We start from the raw sequence: 23,182 nt of genomic DNA, 5'->3' as shown, positions 1-23,182 counted from the left end.
GTTTAATTTAAACATAATTGTATTTGGAGAACAAAATCATCATCCCACATTGTTACTCTCAAAAGAAGTTCTGCATCAAACTGAAACGTTAGTACAGTGTGGGGAGAAAGCATCTTAAAAGTGATTGGCTTTTGGGCCATTGTATCTATACTGGCTATTCCAAAACACACTGACTTTTAAGTGTATATGGTAAGTTCAGTAGATTCATAACTAAAAAGAATAACATAATACAGCTGATCCTGCTATAATGCACGCACACCAAATGTTCCTAAAAAACAGTGCATAAACAGAAACGTGTACTACAGCATGTTCATTTTCATAATGGTCCGGTATAGGTCCCAATAAAAGCTATAAATTGTTAATACTTACTCTATCTTCAAACTTATTTTTATGAACACATTATGCTATGACCAATAAATAACTTATTAAAACTCAAAGGTTGTTAACATGTTCACTGCTGCCTGTATTTGAGAGGGTCTATCCATTGTGCCATAATTTTCAGAATGTTGAGAGACAACTTTAATGCTGCTTCTCAACATTCTGAAATTTTGTACATAATGGCTGAAAAGTCTGGAATTCATAGCTAAAAATTATCAAAACTTTTGAACTGAACTGTAGATCACAACAAACCACAATGCAAGAAAAGAACAAATAAAACTTCTACTAAGTCTATAAACGAAAACCAAGTGTTGGTGCAAATAGCCCACAGTTTAATCAGTGTTGATATTGAGTAGTTGTTAATTTCACGTACTTTTAAAGTGTTCAAATATTGACCACTTAAGAATGACTGCCTCTATATACATTTTGGCACATTCTGGTGCCATTTGACACTTATTATGTGTCAGTGCAGCAAATTGTGTTAAATAAGAATAACATATAAGTTAGTGCTAGAGCATCATGTCTATACATAGCCAATTACTAAGTAGTTGAGAAATGGCATAATTTAAGTATATCTCATATTGTGAATATCTTCACAATGAGTTACCATGATATTGCACTACCTCGAATAAGTAATGCTTTGCCAAAGGAGAAGACAACTGTTACTTATTCGAGGTAATGCAATACCATGGTAACTCGTGAAGGTATTCACAATATGAGATATACTTAAATGATCCCATTTATCAACTACTTAGTAGTTGGCTACGTATAGACAAGATGCTCTAGCACTAACTTATATGTTAGTTAAGTTCTATGTAAACTGAGGCTATTGCCCTAAATGTATTGTGTAATGTTAAATAAGAATTTATTGAAATAAATCATACATAAGCAATATCATTTCTTTATTGATGGCTAATTTTTCAATGGGAGGAAGGAGGATCTTCTTGTATTGGGCCAGCTTAAAGAATGAAAGTGAAGTCAGCTGCTTTGCTTGCTCCCCATTCACCTTCCGAAATCTGCAACCCCACCCATTAGATCATTCAGTTTTCTTTTGAACATGCAGCTTCTTTTGATGTCTGGATCCATGTCAAAAACCATTTTTCCCAAAACTAAAAATATCCAATTTTATTTACAAAATACACAAAATATAGAGCAAAGCAAATTATGCAACATGCATACATGGACAACCATCAACTGAAAGGATGACAGTGAGAAAGAGTAACCATGGAAGCACGTGGGTTTTTGTGCTCCTCTGTGTTACTTTATTTCACTAGCATGTTATAGCAGAATAAGTTGTACCTATGTATTTGAAAAATAATTCAAACTTGACTTACAAAAGTAATAAAATGAAACTCGTCAGAAAACTGGAAGACATACCAAATACCTGACTAAATCAAAAAAGTTGGCAGGTATAGAATCATACAGTGAATGATTAGATTAGCAATGGCCAAAGATGAGAGAAGTGGTGGTTCAGTCATCTGATAACTTGAGGTTCTTTCAGAAAAAGTGAGTAGGGCAGAGCAGACAGTGGTAACAAACAACATTAAGATTTAAACTGAGACTACAGATATTTAGCATTAGCATTAGTAGAGGCATTTGATGCAAGAAAGCAAGCTTATGCAGCATCAGCCAAAAAAAAAAAAACCACTCCCACTTCACCCCTCTGTTCGTTCAAAATACCTGTCCAGCTGAGCCTTAAACTTATTTAGGCTATCAACTTCCACGACAAGGGATGGAAGTCTGTTCCACCAACCGAACACTCGCTGGCTAAAGGCAAATTTCCGCACGTCTATCCTACATCTGTCTTTACTCAATTTGAATTTATGCCCTCTCAGGTGATTATTCTGAGCTAGAGGAAGAATCCCATCAGCATTGAGCATGCTCAAACCATTCAATGCTTTATACACCTCTATCAGATCACCTCGCTGGTGCCTAGTCTCCAGACACTGTAATTTGCAAATCTTAAGCCTTTCTTCGTAAGAGCACCCCTTTGTTCCATTCACTAATCTTGTTGCCCTTCTCTGTACGCGTTCCAGCAGCTCTACATCCTTCTTGAAATGAGGCCTCCAGGCCTGTATACAGTACTCTAGGTGTGGCCTGACCATTGCCTTATACAAGGGAATAATCAACTTATCCCTGCTAGAAAAATTCCTATATATCATTGACAATACACCATGAGCTACTCTTGCAGCCCGTCTGCACTGCTCAGAGAACTTCATATCTGCCTGCACAACCACCCCCAGGTCCCTTTCATTCTCTACCACTGTCAGTGTAGTACCACAGAGTTGATACGTTGCTCTGGGGTTGCTGTTTCCCATGTGTAGTACTTTACATTTGTCAATGTTAAACTTCATTTGCCACCTCTCAGCCCATCTGCTCAACCTTTCCAGATCCTGTTGCAGCAGCATAGTGTCAGTAGTGTCCTTGACAACCCTGCCTACCTTTGTATTGTCTGCAAACTTCGACATTAAGCTTGATATACCATCATCAATATCATTTATGAATACAGAAAACAATAATGGACCCAACACTGAGCCCTGAGGGACTCCACTAATAACATTAGTCCATGACGAGCAGTGTCCATTGATTACCACTCTGTCTTCTCCCCCTCAGCCACCCCTTTACCCACAGCAGCAATTTGCCTCCAATGTTACACTGCTCCAATTTGTGCAGCAGTCTTCCATGTGCAACAGTATCAAAAGCCTTTCTAAGATCCAAGTATATAATATCAAAGTTATTCCCTGCATCCAGTTCTTTTGTGACTGCATCATAGTATCCAATTAAATTGGTCAGGCAAGACTTCCCCTTAACAAAACCATGCTGTGTCCGAGCTATAACTGAAGTCTTGTCTAAATGATCCTGCAGTGCTTCTTTAACTAGTGCCTCCATTAATTTTCCTGGAACAAAAGTTAAACTTACAGGTCTATAATTGCTTGTGTCAGCTTTTGATCCTCCTTTGTGAATTGGGGTCACATTTGCACATCTCCAGTCTATGGGTACCTCCCCTGAGTCCAAGGAAGCTCTCATAATTATGGCTAAGGGTTTGCTTACTTCCTTTGCTGCCTCCTTTAATATAACTGGATAGATCCCATCCACCCCAGGTGCCTTTCTTGTGTTTATCTTCAACAATTTCTCCTCCACTTTACTCTCAGTTATTACAAGATTCTCTAGCTTACTGCTAGAGTTGAATACACCTCTGGCTTTCCCCTCGCTAAATAACTCCTCATGTGTGAATGTCGATGCAAAATATTCATTTAGTTTGTTAGCTACCTGAGCAGGATCATCAACAGTTGACCCATCGATATCAAGTGGACCAATCTGATTCATCCCCTTCCTTCTAGAGTTTACATAAGTAAAGAACTCTTTGCTGTTTTTCTTTGCGTCCCTTGCCAAAGATTTCTCATAATCTGCCTTCGCCTGCCTAACCTCCTTTGTAACTTGGTTACAGATCAACTTGTATCTATCATAGGCTTCTGTGTCATGTGTTAATTTGTATGTATCCCATGCATGTTTCTTCTCTGCCATATGCCTCATCAGTTCATCTGACATCCATTTAGGCCTAAACCTTGAACAATATTTCTTAGTTGGTATGTAAAGTCTAGTAGCTTCCAAGATAAGTTCTTTGAATGCTTCCCATTTTGCATTTACTGTTGGTAACATCATCAGTTGGTCCCACTGTATAGAATTTAAATACTGTCTCAGTCCATCGTAGTCACCTTTACGAAAGCAATAACCCTTCCCTTTACCCCTAATGGTAGTTACCTCTTTGAGTAAATCCCACTTCAGCACACTGTGATCACTGCCACCTAGTGGTTCATTTATCTGCAGATTCTTAATGCATGAAGAATCACTGCTGATAATCAAATCAAGAGTATTCCTCCCTCTAGTTGCCATCCGAACATGCTGATGTAGAAAACAATCATCCAATAAATCCACAAAAGCCTTGCTAGTGTGTGAGTGACCAGCCCACAAATTCCAGTCAATATCTGGGAAATTAAAATCTCCCATTATAAGACTCTCTGATTTACTGGCCCACTCTATTTCCCTGTACAGTTTCTTATTATACTCATCAGAGTCATTAGGCCTATAGCACACTCCTACTCTCAATTTTGATCTCCCAATGCTTATGTCACACCAAACTGACTCGACACTGCACTGTCCAGCGATGTCCGCTGGCTTCACTTCCTTGGATTTTATGTATGTATTATTTCTGAAATTAAATTTTGGATGGTTCACATCTTTTGCAAATACATTTGTTCTATTAGTGTGGCATGCAGTTTGTGAAGCAGTGAGGCAAATAAGCTAAAAGTTTGAGGAAGGGGAACATGTATAGATACATGAGATCACTTAATATCTCACACAGCAAAAATATACCCATTTCCCTGACAATGTTCTTAGCACTGTCCCCCATATAAACACTACTTGGACTTTCCCTTAGTCACGGCTGGTAGGGTAAAGGTAGCAAAGATTATACAGGCAGTTCTCAACTTTACGAGTTAATACGTTCCGCGCGCTCATAAAACGAGAATTTATTTCCCATATACATATGGTTAAAAATAGGGGTTACGTTCTCAACAATGAAATTAGTTAGCTAATTAGTTTGTTTAAACAATGATTGATTTATTGAAAGAAATGAAAATGTAGCATGTAAAAGCAAGCAAATTATAATAATAGAGAAATTATTTACGACTTACAAATATTAAAGAATGTTTATTCTTCATCATCATCAACTAAATGCACGCTTGTTGATTACTCATTATTGGCTCGGCACTCTGTTTGTTGCACAAGGAGTCGTCGTCTTCAGAAATGTTTCAAGAGACGTTTGTTTCCAAGGTAATCTTTTAATTATAAATTTCACAATTGCATGCATAAGCATTTTTTGATGGCACACGCAAATTGCATCTAACAGGATTTGCATGGAGTAACAAGTTTACGAAGCTTAAAAAAAAAAAAAAAAAAAAAAGAATGAAGAGAAGATTCTGAAAATTTATTTATATTTTTTATACGATTGAAGATTTCAGTGAAGGGGAAACACATTTCACCATAATAACGTAAAAACCCACACAATTCCAGCTATCAGTATTTTCGCAAATGCAAGAAGATAAGAGTTTACTACTCATTTATAATTGCTTGCAGTAACAGAAAAGCCCAATAAACCAGAAAATGCAAATTGTTTTTATTGTTTTATGGTAGTGACCTCCACAAATGTGCTTTAGAAAAATATCACAAAGGCGTTCAAAATTGATTCTTATAACGGAACGTATGATAACGATAAAAGTGTAGTGCATTTTAGTGATTTGAATTGGTAACTAATACAATTTACAAACCACACTCACAACCTTTTATATGGCCTTAAGGTCACGCTCGTGACCTTAAAAATGACATTTTAGAGGGATAAATAGCTTAGTTATACTGTGAAAATTTCAACTTCCGAGATCTTGAAACAAATTACCAAAAAAGAATTTGTTATTGGGTTCACATTACGATATTATGGTGTCTCTGGAACAGATTAATATCGTTAAGCGGAGTACACCGTATTGTATAGCTACGCACGTGGTTTGGAATGCAGTATTTATGAATATTTAACATTCAGTTTTTGCAATTAATGTTCATATTTTCGATTTTGTTGATAGTTGATACTTAGGGTAAAAAAAAACTCGTAAACCCAGGAACTCGTAAAGCGAGAACTGCCTGTACATTAGCTGACTTGGGTGCCTCCTAACAAACACTTGATAGCATAAACAAATACTATCTTGTTTCACCTTTTACTGCCTCCTTAACACTTCATCTAATATAAACACAAAATATTTTTGTATTCTCAGGCTATTGTGAAATAAACTTGGAAAAAACATTTTCAATTTTAAAGCAAAAATAGTCTTAAATGGCACATGGGGACTCTGAAATGAGCTGAACACGGGTTTGACTGGCACTGTCATTTCAAAGAAAATTTTAAATGATGAAACTGGGTCTCTAGTGTAAACTTTGGTATGAAATAACTGAAGATTAGCTGTTATGAAATACGATGAAGAAAACCTGTTTCTTTTTCATATCATGTCATTCTATTTCAGTAAAAGCTTGACATAAAGTGCATTTCTGTAAGTCTGTGCTCCAATTGTTAGCAGAGGAACAACATGAACATTTATCAGCAGGTCACTTCCAATTTGTTTGAATGCATGGCCAATGATGGAATATTTTTTTATAAATAGCTTAACTGAAGATGAAACATGGGTTTACATATGTGATTATCCTGAGATAAAACATTAGTCATCTCAGTGGAAGACAGTATGCCCTCCCACCAAGATCCAAAAAACCACAACAGGTGCATAGCATAATGAAGGCCATTTTGATAGCATTTTTTTGACTTTCAGATTGTTATCCACTACAAATATGCTCCCAAGGAAAAGATAATTAATAAACATTCTACATGAAGTTCTGAAATGAACTTTGAACCACATCACAATGTGGCTCAAAGAAAAAGATTAGAAATGTGAAACTCCAAAGACCTGATGCTTCTCCACGATAATGAGATGTCAAATCAGTCACTACTTATACAGAACTTTTAACAAAATACAGAATCGCTTAAGTCCAGCAACTCCCATTTTTGTCAGATATAGCTCCACATGACTTTCTTTTAGTTTTTTACAATGAAAAAAAAAATGGTGAGAGGACATCATTTGATGATCTGCAAACAATAAAGAGCAATATGATGGCTCAACCTTCAGTGATTTTGAAATCAGCTTTGCAGAAGTGCCAAGTGAGAAAATCATTGGGCAACGTGCATCACTTCGGGACACTATTTCAAAATGGATTAAGTTGCCCACTGATTGACATACTTATCCAGAATTTAAAACAAATACACCAACCGTTTAATTATAATGGTTTAATACTAGAAACTAAAATGTACCAAACGATACTACACTGTAAAATGATATATGCAAAAGACTGATTTACAAAATAAATAAATAAATATATATATATATATATATATATATACATGATGAAACTTTAATATACAATAAAATATAAATAAATAAATAAAATATTTAAAATACAATAAAGATAAAAGCGATAAAACATTGACTAAAGCTTTCGGAGGCTTCTGCCTCCTTTCTCAACAACAATGATGTTTAAGCAACACATCCTTAAGTAACAGGCTCACAGCACACGTGGTTGACCAGGTGCATGCTCAATATTTCTTCCATACGATCCAGAACCGGAAGCGGCTCGGGAGCGTGGAAATATAAAACGCTCGTCTTTTGCCAGAACCACAGCTTCTAGTAGGGGGTGAAATCGAACACCCCTGTCCCTATTCATACTATTGTTCTCAGACGAGCCTATCTATCCACAAACTCTCTAGCCACTTACGGTCCCAGAACCTATACACCCGGTCAAGGATGACAGCATTCATCCTTCAAACCCACTGATTGCATAAATATACAAAACAACAGTGGGCCTACACCGAAACCCTACAGGACTCCGCTGATAACATTCCACTAAGAGCATCCACTGATTACCACTCTCTGTCTTCTCCCACTTAACCAACCTTTTATCCATTGTAGCAACTTGCCCTTAACACCATACTGTTCCAATTTGTACAGTAGACTTACATGCACAACAATATCAAAGGCTTTCCTGAAATCTAAGTATATGATATCAAAATTATTTTTTGTATCTAGTTCCTTTGTAACCATATCATAGAACCCTATCAAATTTGTCAGACAAGGCTTTCCCTTAACAAACCCATGTTGTGTCTGAATTATCACTGCAGTCTTGTCTAGATGATCCTGCAATGCTTCTTTAACCAGTGACTTCATTATTTTCCCTGGAACAGAAGTTAAACTAATAGGTTTGTAATTACTTGAGTCACCCTTTGATACCCCTTTGTGAACTGGGCATATATTTGCACATCTCCAGTTCATGGAGATTTCCCCTGAGTCCAAGGACGCTCTCATAATTATGGCTAAGGGTTTGCTTATTTCCTTTGCTGCCTCCTTTAATATAACTGGATAGATCTCATCCACCTGAGGTGCATTTCTTATGTTTAACTTCAACAACTGCTCCTCCACTTTGCTCTCAGTTATTACAAAATCATTAAGCTCCCTGTTAGAGTTTAATAAGCTTCTGTCCTCCACTCCCCTACAGAATTCTTCATGTGTGAATGCAGATGCAAAATATTCATCCAGTTTGTCAGATACCCGAGCAGGATCCTCAACAGTTGAACTGTCGATATCGTGGCCCAATCTGATTCATTCTCTTCCTTCTAGAGTTTATATAAATAAAGAAGTCTCTGCTGTTTTTTCTTAGCATCGTTTGCCAAAGATTTCTTGTAATCTGCCTTTGCTTGCGTAACCTCCTTTGTGACATGATTACAGACTAGCTTATATCTATCATAGGCTTCTGTGTTGCATGATAATTTATATCCATCCCATGCATTTTTCGTCTCTGCCACGAGTCTCATTAGTTCATCTGACATCCATTTAGGCCTAAACCTTGAATTGAATTGTTTGATTCGTTTTTGTGACAAAAGATGTGTGTTTATCATTTTTATGTATATTTAACAACATGAATGTTGTTTTTTTTTTAAATACTTTACAGTGCAGTGCATTAATAAAAGATTGAAACAAAGCAATTGCATATTATTTCTATTATTATTCTTTGCGTGATTTTTCTAAGATGTAGTATTGTAATTATTGCGCAAAAAAGAGATTAGCAAAATTGACAGTATGTATGAAGTTTGAATGAGGAACTGTGGCTAAAATTTTCAGTTATACTCCAGATTATGGGTACACCTCTGGAGGAAGTGGCTTCTTTTGCTTGAATCCATCCAAATTACTGGCGTAAACTAACCTAACCTTTTTCACTTGCCAAAATGAGTCTATTAAAAAACCCACACTTCTTTTGCTTGAATCCGTCCTGAATTTGGCCATGCCCACAACACGGTGACAAGGTGTACCGATAAACTGGAGTTGAGCCGAATTTTCTAAAGCTCTACACTTATACTGCAATGTTGGATTCTTTAGATTCCGAGCAGTGTTATAATGGGTTTCACCTGTCTAGGAAGTAACGAGCTCAGTACATGGAAGTGAGGTATGTTGGATTAAAGAGCAATGTTAAATTTTCAAATACTGGCATAGTATTTAAAATGAAAACAAGCAAACTGCTTTATTCAAGTCAGAAGAGAGAAAGATGAGCAGATTTCCTGAACAAATGAGGATAACACTTGGATAACAACCTAGAATTATCAGCTTGCTTTGCATGCTTAGAATTGTTTTTACAATAATATTTTGTGCTCTTTAAAAAGTTTTGGATCATGAATTGGATCTGAACACGAGTTAGTGCCACTCATTTCTTGTTGTACTTTTCAATTTGGTAACTCTGAAAATTGGTCATATTGCTTTCTCATCATTTCTAATCTCTTCTTTAAATAGACTTATTAAAGGTTGCCACTGTATTACCAGGCTAATTCAAACAAAGATAGCCAACATGTGCACGCATACTTCTTTTTTTAGTTCAGTGGCATTGCATCAAAATGTACACATACTTCAATTTTTTTATTTTTTTTAGTTCAGTGGCATGCATCAATTTAAATTGTTTAAATCTATCTTTCCTTTTAGCACTTCTTACTAGATGTAATAAATTTCTACTAAGTTTTCATCCACTTTTACAGGAAGGTAAGCAGCTCCCTTTCCAGAATACAAATTTGCTGCCATATAATGGCAAGGGTTTATCGTGTGTGTGCCTTGGGTGCTTCTCTGGCAATGTTGGAAGAACAATTTGGCAGTGCTTCTTAGAAAATGGATTTCATTTGTGAAGAATCGTCATTCCAAATAATGCCGGTGTATCACTGTAACATCAACAGATGCATTTGAACAAGATTCTGAATCTATGCAACTTGAATAGAATTCTATTTCAGTATCAAAGGCATATTATAAAGATCTGGTTCAATGTCATCAGCTTCAACATACTGTCCATTCCTGTTCCTTTTCAGTCCTGATGTTCCAGGCTGTGTATCTATCATAACAATATTTTAGAGTAAAATTTTATAGGAAGACACTTTTTACACAAAATTTTATCAATATACACACACTAAGGATGTTTTGTTTTTCACAAACTAAATAATTAAAATTCAGCAAACAATCTTCAAAAAATTACCTTTTCTTCTTGTAAAGGGTAACTAGATAAAAATTTCAACATAAACAAAGAACATACAAAACTGTGAACCAAGTATACAGCAGTGATAGCACTCTCTAGGCAGTGCAATTAATGCTAAGAAAAATCCCAGTCATAATGCAATAGCCCATAGTTCAATCAGTGTGCTAATATTGTTCATTGTTCACTTCGTGTTCTTTTCCTTTTACAGCACTCAGTTATTTACTGTAATTGAATGGATGCATATTTGCACTGAGGCACAAAAATTGAAGTTCGTTTCGATGCACATTTGCATTACAGCAGTGAACATGTCAATAAGATGACAAGGAAACCTACCACAACAGTGAGCCAGAGAGGAGAAAATTAAACCAAAAAAGAACTGATTATCTGTCATAAATCTGTAGAATTTGTAGTATGTCCAGTGGTTAACGTTAACATGTGTGGCCACAATAAGGAGATTTTGCATTTGAGCTGGTATGCTACAACAAAAAATACACAACTCGTTGTGAACTGCAGTATTGAAAAGCAGGCTGCAGTTAATTCAATATGTAGCTTCTTCTGGCCCTGGTCATCTTGAGAATAAGTGGAAATTTCATTATTTATTTTCATTACATACAGATTTCTGGATGGTCGATTTTTTTCAATAAAGCCTACAAGTTTCTAAGAGACAAGCATATTTATGACAAACATCAATTTGAAGGGAAATTCAAGAATAGTGAAAAAATATCATAGGAAAAGGATAGAAATGGGATAGCTACTAATCAAGAAGGCTTAGTATATTTAAACGATATGGTTCTTGGATATTTACAAGTTTCTAAGAGACAAGCATATTTATGACAAACATCAATTTGAAGAGAAATTCAATAGTGAAAAAATATTTTTAAAAAAATATCACAGGAAAAGGATAGAAATGGGATAGCTACTAATCAAGAAGGCTTAGTATATTTAAACGATATGGTTCTTGGATATTTACAAGTTTCTAAGAGATAAGCATATTTATGACAAACATCAATTTGAAGAGAAATTCAAGCATAGTGAAAAAATATTTTTAAAAAAATATCACAGGAAAAGGATAGAAATGGGATAGCTACTAATCAAGAAGGCTTAGTATATTTAAACAATATGGTTCTTGGATATTTACATATCTACATATCATATTAGAAATCTGTAAGCATATTTATGACAAACATCAATTTGAAGAGAAATTCAAGAATAGTGAAAAAATATTTTTAAAAAAATATCACAGGAAAAGGATAGAAATGGGATAGCTACTAATCAAGAAGGATTAGTATATTTAAACGATATGGTTCTTGGATATTTACATATCTGCCCCCCCCCCCCAGTGGTTAACGTTATTTAAACGATATGGTTCTTGGATATTTACATATCCCCCCCCCCCACTGTGATATAGATATGAATGTGTTCAAGTAAAATTTTTTTTTTTTTTCTTCTTTTCATGATTACTGATTTCTTTCACGGCAATGTATCATTAATTTTAATTAAAACATTAAATTTTTCTCAAATGTGCCTTAAGTTATTTATTTTATACTTTTAACACGATATATGCCTGATTAAATAGGTGTTTTTTTAGAATTTCATCACAAATGAACATTACAACAAAATACAAGAATTATTTACAGACCAAATAAACATTGGTGTTTAGCAATATTCTTTGCTAACTTTTAAATAAAAAAAATTACATAACCTTCCATTTATCATAATTTTATTTAAGACATCAGGAAAAATTATAATAGTGCTTTTAAAGTTGTACCTATTATTTATTTTGACTTGTACTGCATACTCTTTAGTAATGAAAAGTTTGCCTTCTTTAAGTGATTCCTTTAATGAACTTTAATCTAATGGTCTTATGAAAATAACATGCAATTTCCACACGTGATCCAGCAATTATTATTATAAATTGAAGTGTTGCATGAAAAATCCAAATTATCTTGAATTTGAATATACACAAATGGGTCCTGGGTTGTTTTTAGAAAAGGAAGGGGCAAGAGATATTTTTATGGTGCTCGATTTAGTTGGAAGAGTGCCAAAATTCATGGGATCGTAAATATGTTTAGATTATTTGTCTGTTATAGTAATAGCAGCAAACTGAAAAATAAAGAAAGGAAAGCTTTCAAATCATTTAAAGTGACCCTGTTATGCAAATCCCTGTCTGACAGATCTGTCATCACAATAAAGCAGGGTGGCAGGTAGCCAGAATATTCCCATGCCACCATCTTCAAAATCAGCCTTCCAAGCATGATGCCAAACATCAGTATGCTGTAATCTGTACCTCCAGTAAAGGTAATGGAGAGCTCTTCATGGGATTAAACTTTAATCAGAATTTCTCCTGCCACTACATGAAACAATAAAAATTCAATCTCTTCTACTCTGTACATTCAAGTGTAGTAAAATACAGTATTACAACAGTATACAGTATTTAATAATTTGAATAATAATTTAATAATGGTTTTTATTGAATAGTACAGCGCTCTTCATAACATTCTGGCAACTTTGGAGAGACTATATGTATTTCTTTTGGTTTCATAAACAACAGAACTTAACAGACTGGGGCTTTACTCGCACACAGCAAGTAAAGCCCCAGTCTGTTAAATCAAAGTTTTACTGTATTATCCTAAAATTTCATCACATACAAATACAATTTGAGTTATACAGGAACTAATGCAAACTATCATTTATTACAAGTTTGCCAACATATAGAATTACTCTCTGATAAAACTTACAATTAAAATATCTAAATGTTATGGGCAGTTTACAGTGATCATGTTAAAGTTAAATACTGCTTTTGCACATTTCAGATTATGCTTACAACTACAGCTTCAGCCTCAGTGAAGTATGGAGGCTAATGAAATATGAGTAAACAAATCACAGAGGTACAGTTCTTACAATGTAGACTTATAAGAAAAGATGTGCTACTAACTGTTGAAATTTCTCGCATTTCATATCCCTGCTAATGGGGGAAGGTAATTTTTTTTTTTTTTTTTTTTTTAACTCAATATATTTCACAAGATGGAACAGAGATTTTACAGAACTTGGCACAATATATGATAAAAATTTTTAATGTACATGCTGAGTGCACATAGCTAATAGATAAATCAACAGTAGCATGGAAATAAAATTTAAAAAATATTACCTGTCATAATGAGTTGAACTCTGTTCAAATTCACTGTTCCACTGTCTGTCAAGTAACCCTAAAAAATATATTCTGTTAATTTATACTGCCTTATACTTTGTGCTTTCTTTTAGTCTTATATACAAGAAAAATTTCAAAATGATTATTCTTAAGAAGCAGAGCAATGCATTTAAACCATATATTAACATAAAAGAGGCAGCCACTACTTACCCCAGTCTTATAAACACATTTCTTGTATAAATCGACTAGCCTATCAATGGCACCTTCCCTGAAAGAAAATAAATTTTAATGTAATTTCAAAAGTTTTTTAAAAGATAACAAAAAAAAATCTACCAATGATACACTAAAAATGGAAGGTTTTAGAGAGATAGGTTTAATAATTTGAATTCTACAAATTGAACCTTACAGGTACAAGTACTTTCATAAATTCTTTGACAATAAATAATAAATCCCACATCTGAAAGCGGCAGTTTACAAAGTTCATGTAATTAATTTATTAGAAAACGGAAAAAAAACTGAAGAAAGAATTTTCCAATCTTCTTTCAATTATTAATTGAAACCAGTATTTTCACAAATTTTTATAGCAAGTTTTTCTACTGGAAACACTTCCACGAACATATATAAAAGGTAACCAAAGTTTGAGTTGAGCAACAGAGGACACCTCATTATAACCTGACCATGCTTAGGGTCAAATTAATACTGACGTGACTATACATATTTATTGAATTAATAAAAAAAATAATAATGAATAAATAAGCTAAATCCAATTACAGCATGTATTTAAATATCAGTTGCACTTCCGATCATAATAAACATGGTCTTGCAACACATGACATGTGCCCAACTCTGTTCATTATTTCAGTGTATTTACATGTTATTTTCAACAAAAGCAAACTTTTATTAGTTCTGCTGGAATGAAAACAATATTACAATCACAAAATATAACATGAAACTACATGTCACTCCATTTTCCAGTTGGGAAAACTGATAAAGGCATGAAAATTTAAACCTATACATGTGCATGTATTAATGTCTTGTCATATAAATAAAGGAATAAAAAGATTAATAAAGGCAAACTGAAAACAATCTGTACAATAATTAAACATAAAACAACAAAGAGTATAGCCAGGCTTTGCATAAAGTGAGTTTGATTAACGCGTTTTTCAGTTACGCGTTATTTTAAAAAATTATACCATTTTTCACGATGCAAATTTCCACTTAACGCAATCTCTTTTTTTATGTGATAGTTGAAAAATATTTGAATTTCGCGTTAAGCTTACCGCGTGTTGGATGGGCAATAAACCAGCGTTTGCCCACTGCCCACCTCAATGTGTTCCATCAACCACTGGAAGAAGATGTGTTACTTGTTTGTCTCCCGTTAATAAAGTCACATGCAGACTTGCATTTAAAAATTAGAATTTTTAAATGCAAGTCTGCATTTAAAAATTAGAAATTGCATTAAAAAATTAGAATTTTTTAAATGCAAAAAAAAAAAAAAATGAGCCAGGTGAAAATATTACCACAAAGGAGATAACGGTAAAAGAACTAGATGAAATCTTTCATATCGCAGAGAACCTCAAACCTTTTGTTTGAGGTTCTCTGCAATAGTTATTTTGACAGAGCCTAGAGAAGATTGTTGTCAGCTGTTGGAAATTGATTGATGAAAAAAAGAAAGCCAACACTATTCAAATATTTTCGTAACAAATAGTTTCTTCATTGTGTATTTTAAACAATAAACATTTAATTCTATAATTATTTTCATTATCTTTTACATGGTATACAGTTAAAAAGTTATTTAAAACGTATTTTTAAAATTCTTTATGGACATTATTATTATTATTAGCTATATGGTGCAAGGAAGCCTGAGGCTTATGCTACACCAGCCGGGGAGGGGGGGGGGTCTGAATTACCCTGAGAGAGAGAGTCAGAAGTAGAAGGGAAATCACCAAAAAAGAGAAGAATGATATCCAGCTCAGGACTCAGGGTGTGCCAAGCCCATACCCACCAGATATCAGTCCCTGGGGTTCGGAAAGTCACAGACCAATTATAATTTTTCCTATTGATTATTATATTTGATTGATGCATTTCCATTTTGCTTGATGCATTCGCAAACTGAATTAATCGAGGCCAGCCTGTAATTTCTAAAGCAGAAATTACACTCTTCAGCCAACAGGCAAGCAAGGTTACACTGAAACCAAAACTAGCACATTGAAGTAGAAAGCAAAATTAGTAAATAATAGCAAGTACCTGACAACTTTGCATGCATAGTTCCAAGTAAATAATAATTGTCCATGCTCAAATAAAAGTAACTGTATTTAAGCACTAAAAAAAAAATAAGTGTACTAGGCATAATATACTACAAACTAGTAGTTTACCATAGAAATCTCAGTGTAAATACACAATCTTTCATTTGTAGTAGTGAACTACAGTAGTAACGGCATAGATTTAATCTCCTATTGTTTGTTTGTTTGTTATTTGGCTTTTAGGAGCATTAGCAACTAAGGCCATATTGCTCCAGGGATATGTGGCGGTCATTACCTGACCTTTCCGCATCCTCCGTATTTGGTGGGCACAGGCTCGTACCATGGTCTAATCACGAAGCATGTGCTACGCACTGCTGCTCCTGTCCACCTGGCTACAGAGGCGCCGATCTCTCCTATTGTGACTGCCTTCACAACGAGTTACCATATATTGCACTACCTGGAACAAATAATGCTTCAAGAGAAGGCTATTGTTACTTATTCTCAGTGGATAGCACCACTCGGACGGCACCGTTTCAAGGCTTGTTGGCCTATCATCAGTGTTAGGTAACCTAGTGTTGCAATCATGCCAACTCAGTTATGAAGTATAACTCCACAATATGTGAAATGCCAAAAGGTGTGCTTAGTAATATTACTAATAAAAGTAAATGCACTAGGCACAATATACTACGAACTAGTAGTTTACCATAGAACTCTCAGTGTAAATACACAATCCTGTGTATGTAAATAATGTAAATACATGCCCACTGACGATAGGCCTTGAAATGGCTTGTTGGCCTATATTCTAAAGGGAAATCAAACTGGTCACCGGCTCATGTAGCATAAAAAGGCAAGAGCAGTTCACAAAATTTAATGAAAGCAAAAATGCAAAAAAAGGCACATGGATAATAAGTATTAAACAACAATATATAACACATCCTCCCCTCTCACTTTATCAGGTATATAAATTTTACACAATAAACAATATAATGCTTTTATAATTATTAAAGTACAACGCAAAGAATCAAACTGTATGACTAGTGATGTTGGCAAAAACAAAACTTAGCAATCTTATTATCATGCGAGAGATTATTGAATCTCTCCAAAGCACAACTGTTAACATTCTCATATTGATTAATTAATGTGCTAATAGCTTATTCATGAATGTCTACCAAAACAAGGCATAAAGATTAAGGCATTTTAAATCATAATCTGCCTAAATATTTTTCTTGATTAGTTAATATCATATCTTGCACTTATTGGTATGAATGTATCAGATTCATGATATAATCATCGCCTAGTTCATGATATCAGATACAAATAGTGCTTTATTGCAGTTATCTTGTTTGGCAGCTTCTTTGTAGCAAATTTTCTGTCCCATAGGCCTTCCAAACATATACACAGTATGTACTCAAGATGCTGCCTAACCATTGGCTTATACAACAGGATAATCAACTCCTTTTCCCTAGGAGTAAAATTCCTATATATTATTGACAAAACCCAATGAGCTGTCATAATAGCCTGTCTGCATTTCTCAGAGTAGACTGTACAATTACCCAGAGATCTCTTTCATTCTACACTATCCTGGGCATGGTACTACCCAATTGGTAGGTTATTTTGTGATTACTATATGCAGTACCTTACATTTATCAACATTAAATTTCAACTGCCACTTTTCAGTCTGTCTGCCTAATTTCTCTAGGTCTTGCTGCAGTAACATACCCAGATTCCTGTCATCCCTGCCATTCTTCATATTATCAGCAAAGTTAGAGTGGATATGATTTCATCAATAAATATTAAGAATAAGACCTAGAAAACCCTGAGAGACTATGCTGACAACAGTGGTACAAAATGAGACCTGACGTAGCTGAATGGTCAGGAGCGTGAGTGCAGTAGCACATGCTCCTTGAGTGCACCGGGGTTCAAGCCCGTGACTACTAAATACGATTAACATCTGTATTGATGATTTATTGTGAACTCCACTGACCTGGTGGTCGTGCCAGAGTATAAACAAGAACATATATAAGTGCTCATTAATAACCACTCTGTGCCCTGCCACTCAAAGATCAAGGTCCCTTTATCCATTAAGTGGTAACTTGCTCCCAATGGTACAGTGCTCATCTGCAGAACAGCCTTTCACATGGAACAGTACTAAACGCTTTACTAAAATCTAAGTATAATGATGACAAAATTATTTTTATACCCAGATACTTTGTTACTACATCATAGTAGCCAAGACTAGTCAAACAAGATTGCACCTTAACAAAGCTTAAGGTGCAAAGCTCACTTTGCTCTTTGATTCCCCCTCTTGTGAAAAGGAGTTCCTATCTCCAATTTGAAGAGACCTCTCCTGAATCCAAGAATACTCTCATAATTAAGGCTAAAGGTTTGTTTAGCTCTTCTGTTGCTTCTTTTAATATAACTGGATATATTTTGTCAGCACCAGATATCTTATTTACTTATAGATTCAACAATTTCTTTTCTACTTTCCGCTCAATTACCATAAAAATTTTCAGCTTGCAGTTAGAATTTGTTGCGCTTCCAGTATTCCTTTTCCTAAAAACCTCCATGCATGACTGTAGATGTAAAATATTTATTAACTTTGTCATCAGCCTAAACAGAATCATCAAAAGTTGTGCCATTTATATCTAGTGGACCAATGTAGTTCATCCGGTTCTAATATTAACGTAAACAAAGAACTTTTTTGTTACTTTTCTTTGTATTCTTAGTAAAAGACTTATTATTTGTGTTAGCTTGCCTAACCCTTTAGTGACTTGATTGTAGACTACTGTATACTAGTCTACAATCAAGATTAACTGACAAGGCCAATCTGCCACTAGTCTCATCAATTCATCTGACATTTTAATTGAATGTCAGATGAATTCATGAGATAAAAAAAAAAAAAAAAAACTTTGCAGCTTCAACAATTACTTCCAAAAACAATGAGAATTTGAAATTGTTAAAATCATCAGTATTCAATAGAATTTAAAAACTAAGACCACTGTAACTAACTTTAGAAAAGCAAAATCCCTTTCCTTTTAATTTCGACAGTAGTTATAGCTTTAAGTAAATCCCATATCAATACATTATGGTCACTGCTGCCTAATGGTTCCTTTATCTAGAAATTCTCAATTTGTGGAGGGCCACCATTGATAATCAATGGTAAAAAACAGTCACACAATAAAACCAAAAAAGTTCTGCTACTGTGTGAGTGAACAAATCACAAGTTCCAGTCAGTAACTGTCTTCATAATACTCTTGTATTATGTCTGTAAACCGTATGACCATCTGATATTCTGCAGAACACATTCTTTTAACATTTGTTGAACCTGTAAATGCCCAGGTTTTAGTATGAACCTGTGTATTTCAGCACACACACACAGACAATATATATCTTTTTAATGAACAAAAACCCACACTGCACTGGGGAATTAACAGATAATTCTACTCAAGCGTTTAGGGCATAAGCCTCAAGCTATGAAGGAGTCTAGACTAAGCGTTACTTATTCGAAGTAGTGCAATATCATGGCAACTCGTTGTGAAGGTATTCACAATATGAGATATAACTTAAAACAATGCCGTTTTATTAATAATCTGATTTATTCAGATATAGCTATGTATTCCTGATGCATTTGCACTATATTTATACATAGTCTAGACTCCTTCATAGCTTGAGGCTTATGCCCTAAACGCTTGAGTCTAAATACATGATACACCATCAGGCATCTCTCATATTGTGGAGTTATACTTCATAACTGTTTTGCCATCATTGCATCACTCGGGTACCTACCCACCCACCGAAGAAGGGCCAAATAGCCCTGAAACGGTGCCGTCTGGGTGGTGGTATCCATCTGAGAATAAGTAACATTAGTCTTCTCCTTAGGTGAAGCGTTACTTATTCGAAGTAGTGCAATATCATGGCAACTCGTTGTGAAGGTATTCACAATATGAGATATAACTTAAAACGATGCCGTTTTATTAATAATCTGATTTATTCAGATATAGCTATGTATTCCTGATGCATTTGCACTATATTTATACAGATAATTCTACTTATTTCATTCAAAGTTGTGTAACTAAAGATGGGAAAAGTGATAGATAACTCAGTTACGTCTATGTTATAGTTACAGTTATGTCAACTTGCCACTTTGATAATGAAGTGGCAGGTTGACATAACCATCCTTTTCAGGAACTTAAAATTCCTCTCTATAAGTAAAATTTTTTTTGAATACTATTATTCTCATTCCTCCATCTTTCCACAAGGTTAGTTAAGAATGGATAGTAACAGTATACAACAAATGACTGATATTACACTCAATAATGCTTTGAAATGACATTGAGGGTAATGCTGTAATCATACCATAATATATAAGGTGCATTCAAGTTAAAAGTTTTCCAAATTTATTTCTCATAAAGTACACAAGATACAGAGGTGACACTTACCTCACTTTTCAACACTGTCTCCTAGCAGCTGCACACATTTTTTACAACCATTCTTCCAAGCTGTAGCTATTAAAGCTGTGACAAAGCTTTCTTTGGAGGTATGTTAGGCCCACTTGTAAATAGCAAAAGCAGCTGCCTTTCAGCTAGAAAATCTGCTGGGAAGAGCATCCTTCATCGTTAGGGACAATCAAAAGTCACTAAGTGCAAGATCAGGCAGGTATGGAGGATGTGGAATAACCTAATTGTTGTTGTTTTCTTTAAAAAATTTTGCACATTTCCAAAACAGTGGGGTGAAGTGTTGTCCTGATGGAAACAAATGTGATTCAGTCTGTTGGATGTTTTTTGTGAAGTGCTAGGAGGAACGTTTTCTTCAGAACTTCTTCATATGAGCTTCCTGTCACAGTAGTGCCACTGAATATACAATACGTAAGAATTATTCCATCAATATCCTAGAAAACAGCAACGATAATTTTTTCTGCACCTGGAGCAACAAGTAACTTTTTGCACTGTGTTGAATGAGTGTGCTTCCATTGGGCAGACTAAAGTTTCATTTCTGAATTTAAGAGTGAAACCGATGTCTCATCTACCCGGAAAATCAAGGGGAAGAAAGGGCCATTCACTGCAGTATCTCAAATGAGCAGTGCTTCACACAAGTTGAACCGATTGTCTTTTTTGTGCCTGGGAAACCTACCAAGCTGACACCTTGCTCATTCTGAGATCTTCATTATGGTATGCATGGATCCCACAAAAATTGCTGTAAATACTGCACTTTCATGCACTGTGGATCTTCTGTCACCCAAAGCCATTTTCTCAATCTGGCATATGTTGGCCTCAAAACAACTAGTTTGATATCTTGAATCATGTGCTTCATTCAAACAGGAATCCTGTCCTTCATGAAACCAATGTACCCAGCTATGAACTTTTTTTCACATCCATAGGGGTACAGAAGACATTTATAAATGGATTTCATTGGATTTTTCCTGGTGAGATGCAAAATTCAGATAACAATATGTTGTTCTTGAGTGAAGGATAAGTATAATAAACATAGTTTACTGTTTAGGGCACTGAAATCAAAGTGATATATGGCATTGATATCTTGAATCATGTGCTTCATTCAAAACATTCAGAACTTAAATGAGGCAGTTAGACTAAAAATAAGCCCACACGTATATTTCAATTATTTTGTGAGAAATAAATCTGGAGACCTTATAACTTGAACGCACGTCGTATTATATAGAGATGCTACATATTAGTGCTGGTTATGACTTTAAAAATTTGGTGAACAAAGCAGGTAACCATAATTAAGATCCATACAACAGAGAAGAGAGAAAATGGGATTTAACATACACTATTTTTATGAAAGTATCTAGACACCCCTAGTATTTGGAAAAAATGAACTATACCTAACAGTCATGTGTCACAAATAAATAGAAAAGCAACCGTGTTCATGTTAGAAGCAGATCATGAAATACAGTAGGTGGGTTGAGATGTTTAACTTATAGATTCCAACAGAGTGTCATCATGAATGCTAAATGAACAATAAATCCATTCTTATCATTTCAGCAAAACTGCTACATCCTACATCAATAGTGGCTGATGTAATCATCAAATGGAAATGTCATGTTACTATTTCAGCCACAAAACATTTGATCATAAATATGATCAACAAATGTATTCATTATTTGTTGTAAACTTCTCTGACTGGTGGTCATGTTGAACTGGTGGTCAAGTATAAACAAGAACAATATATATCGTAACATTAACCTTGATGAAGTTTTGGGAAGAACTATAACATTGGCTCTGGCCAGACTAATATCCGACAACCACTAGCTGAAATGATAACCATGTTGAGGAAGAAATGAACAACCTTCCTGTTATCAAAAACTGGCTGTGAGTCTACCAATGTGTTATTATATATTATTAAATAATGTATAAATAAAAGATTTCTGGAAAAATGCGGGTCTCCAGTTTCTTTATTTAAGCAATACAGGTTATTTCAAAATGATACTAATCTATGGTATTGAGTTTGTGACTATTTTTAAAAATAAAAACTGTAAAATGAAGCATCACAGGAAAAAACACTTTACAAAGTCAGGTATAAATTTTAATCCTTTTGACGGAAGGCCACAGGAGGCATTGAGTGGAGTGTGTTGGGAATGGTGGGAGGTGTTTTACCAAGATCATTAATACATGAGTTGGAAGAAAAATGGGATGCTAGCAGGTCAGCTTTATCCTTGGCTGAAGTGACAACAGAACCATCTGGTTTGGACAGAGGTGGGAGCAGAGATGGTCAAAAGTTGCGGCAAATAGCTTTGGCAAGAGACCAGAATGCTCGGCTACCATTAGAGCAAGAAGCAAGTTTTCTACTCTTAGCCTGTTCAAACTCTAGTTTGAACTGATTAATAACTGCTTTACAAAAGTCATCAATCATACTGCATGATGGAAGAGATGGGGAAGGGTTGACCGGAACTTAGCTCTAGAGACTAAACATGGGTTCCACCACTTCAAGCCCCCAATAAGCACAGTGGTAGAATTGCATCAGTTGATGATAGTCATCTACCACCTAGTACTGCCCGGTAACATAGAGGGGCGGCATTCCTCCATGTGGTGTGGGCGCCACACCTCAACCCCTGCTTACATTGGTTCACACCTGGGTGGTCACCCACCATGTACTTGTGCATGGAAGTTATACCTAGGATTACTAACAGTCCCACCATCGTGAAGGTGCAAGCAGAGGATTTGGCTGTCACAAACTGGACATCCGGACTTCGCCGAAATTGGGTCCACTTGACTTGAGTGTCACCCGAATATCAGTTCCATCA

The 23,182-nt window shown here is 35.1% G+C and overlaps 1 protein-coding gene across 2 annotated transcripts in view; it reads right to left on the bottom strand.

Annotated features, from left to right (window-relative positions):
* The window catches only part of Rat1 (5'-3' exoribonuclease 2 Rat1), a 458,579-nt gene that overhangs the window by 238,120 nt on the left and 197,277 nt on the right, over positions 1-23,182 (bottom strand). For both annotated transcript variants that reach the window (XM_090376618.1, XM_090376619.1), the window contains exons 13-14: positions 13,889-13,946; positions 13,679-13,736 (exon numbers count right to left, since the gene is read on the bottom strand). In XM_090376618.1, the coding sequence (XP_090232744.1) occupies positions 13,679-13,736; positions 13,889-13,946 (116 nt within the window). The remainder of the gene's footprint in view (positions 1-13,678; positions 13,737-13,888; positions 13,947-23,182) is intronic.

The sequence above is a fragment of the Mastigoproctus giganteus genome, chromosome 6, assembly GCF_048544385.1.
Source record: "Mastigoproctus giganteus isolate SK-2022 chromosome 6, ASM4854438v1, whole genome shotgun sequence".
NCBI lineage: Eukaryota > Metazoa > Arthropoda > Arachnida > Uropygi > Thelyphonidae > Mastigoproctus > Mastigoproctus giganteus.
The sequence above is the reverse complement of the archived record's forward strand: the minus strand, read 5'-3'. Positions and strand labels throughout refer to the sequence as shown.